Below are 2,423 nucleotides of genomic sequence, written 5' to 3'. Positions count from 1 at the left end.
CTACAGCGTAGGGGATAACGTTCCGTGGGAGTACCACCAGAAATTCAAGTGTTTGGCGAGCAGGCCTCGCGGAGCTTGAATCACATCTGACTGACATCCAAGTTCCAAATTCCAGTACTCCAACAGGAAGTCAACGGAAGTGGGAGAGGCCTTGGCACCTCAGCTAGCTTCTCGGTTTTGAAGTTTAGAATGGTCTCCTATCAGCTTCATCGCTGCAAGGGTGTCTCAAGGTCAATTGATCTGGCGGTCACCCTAAGAGGATAAAAAAAGAACGAGCCGTGACAGGATAATTCAGAAATCAGAGGCCGTTTTTACACGCAAAAATTATTAGGACTGCCACTACAATCATACCATATACACACGCGCACACATTTTTTCATCAACGCATCGACGATTCGACATCGTTCCCTCGTTGCCCACGATCTGAACCATTTATTTCATCGCATCAGGATAGATGATCGTCATCATCTCCAAAGCACTGATATAGCTAGACCGCGGTGGACGGGCGAAAGCGGTAAACCTTCAGATGGGCGCCCGGCGCCACCGCCTCCAGGAAGATCCTCGCCGTCCCCTCGTGGGACACCGCTGCAGTCTCTTTCTCCACCAGCGCGGCCGCCACGATCCCCCACCCGCCGCCCTCGCCCTCGCCTCCGCCGCCCGCCGCCAGGCACGCCACCATCGCCGCCTGCGCCGGTCCCAGGCTCGGGTTGTACGCCGCCGACTCTACGTAGGACCCCGAGTACACCCTCCCCCCGCCGTCCGCCACAGCGAAGCCCGCGGCACACCCGCTGTACGGCGCGTGCGACGACCTCGCTGCCCCCTCCGCTGCCTCCCTTAGCCGACGCTCCAGCCCGCCTCCCCCGATGCCATTGCACAATCCCCCACCGCCGACGGCAACGCCCGTGGCATCAAGGGCGCCGAAATCGTTGTCGTGCGGCTCTAGGAGGAGGGGGGCGTCCTTGTGGAGGAGGTCCGGGGGCCCGAACGGGTGGGGGAGGAGGGAGGCGAGGGGACGGAAGGCGGGATCCTCATCGGAGGTGACGAGGATCTGGATCTCCGCCGCGCCGCGGATCTCCTGGAGGAACTGGCGGCAGTGGCCGCAGGGGACGGAGGAGACGGCGACGCAGCCGATGCTGGGCTCACCGTGGGCGTTGGCGTTGGCCATCAGGAACTGCTCCGCGTGGACGGAGTGGTGTAGCGGCAGGCCGGGGAACTCGAGGTTCACCCCGAGGAAGATCCGACCGCTGGCCCCCAGTCCGACGGCCCCCACGCGGTAGTTGGAGATGGGCGGCCGCGCCAGCCGCTGGGCTGCGGGGACCAGGAGGGGGAGGAGCTCCCTCACGGCGGCGACGCCCGACTCCTTAGCCATCGCCTGCGCCTCCTCCGCTTCGATCACGAACTTTCCAACCGTCGATCTCGCTGGCTTCTCCATCTCCTCTCGCTCGCCGATCAGGAATCGGATGGAAATCACACGAACACAGACAGAGAGAAATGTACAGATGCAGGAAAGGAACTGATTGGTATCTTTGGTTTTTCCTGCAAGCTGGGAGGTAAAAAGAGGCGAGGGAGGAGGGCAGGGCATGTGCCAGTTGTATTTGGAGGACGAGATGCTATTTAAATGCACGGAAAAAGTGGCCTTAACAACCAAACATAAAATTTTAGAGAAGAAAAAACCATTGTTGAGCTCTGTTTCGCGGTCTACGCTCCCCACACGGAATTCCATAGAGGGTAACCTGTACAAGTTTGGTTTCCCCTTTCCCCCCTCCCATCTCATTCCCTAGTCTCCGTTGTCCCTCCATGGAATATGCATCCCGTGGTAAACCACCGGTCGAGCCGCCCACCATGTAGGAAACATGATGCTTACCATTCCAATTTCCAAAGCCATCAACCGAAGCAAACCCCGTGTCGGAAGGTTACGAAAATTATTGTTATTATTATTATCATTTTTGATCAAAATGAACGGACGATTGAGGCAAAATCATAATAGTAATTATATTTGATAAAATTGGAGCCCGATTGGATTGTGGATTCTGGCATATTTCATCACATCACCTCTAATTTATAAAACTTGTCCATCCACAACGACTATGGCGGAAACGAAGACATCATCATCGGTGACGGTAACAAACTCCCCATTACTCATACTGGTTCTACAATGCTTAATTCACATAGCACTTCGTTTACGTTAGATGATGTTTTGTGTGCATCCCACATCAAACGAAACCTCATTTCTATTTCTCAATTCTGCAAATAGAATCATACCTCAATTGAATTCTTTCCTAACCCCTTTCTTGTCAAGGATTTGAGCACGGGGGCACCCTTAGTCTGAGGCTAGAGTAAAGACAACATTTACGAGTGGTCGTTAGTTCCACAAATCACCCAACCCACTGCCTATTCTTTGGTCGCAGCTTCAACTGATATGT

The 2,423-nt window shown here is 54.8% G+C and overlaps 1 protein-coding gene across 1 annotated transcript; it reads right to left on the bottom strand.

Annotated features, from left to right (window-relative positions):
* Positions 1 to 234: 234 nt before the first annotated feature.
* Positions 235 to 1,617, bottom strand: LOC135610088 (cytidine deaminase 1-like). Its single transcript, XM_065104103.1, has 2 exons — positions 352 to 1,617; positions 235 to 252 (listed from the first exon to the last, which is right to left on the bottom strand). The coding sequence occupies exon 1, from the start codon at positions 1,580 to 1,582 to the stop codon at positions 488 to 490; it is 1,095 nt and encodes a 364-aa protein (XP_064960175.1). The 5' UTR covers positions 1,583 to 1,617; the 3' UTR covers positions 235 to 252; positions 352 to 487.
* Positions 1,618 to 2,423: the final 806 nt, after the last annotated feature.

Source organism: Musa acuminata, chromosome BXJ2-4 (assembly GCF_036884655.1).
Source record: "Musa acuminata AAA Group cultivar baxijiao chromosome BXJ2-4, Cavendish_Baxijiao_AAA, whole genome shotgun sequence".
NCBI classification, from domain to species: domain Eukaryota; kingdom Viridiplantae; phylum Streptophyta; class Magnoliopsida; order Zingiberales; family Musaceae; genus Musa; species Musa acuminata.
The sequence above is the reverse complement of the archived record's forward strand: the minus strand, read 5'-3'. Positions and strand labels throughout refer to the sequence as shown.

Coding starts and splice junctions, on each gene's coding strand:
- LOC135610088 (XM_065104103.1), bottom strand. CDS start 1,582: ATGCCCTGCCCTCCTCCCTCGCCTCTTTTTACCTCCCAGCTTGCAGGA.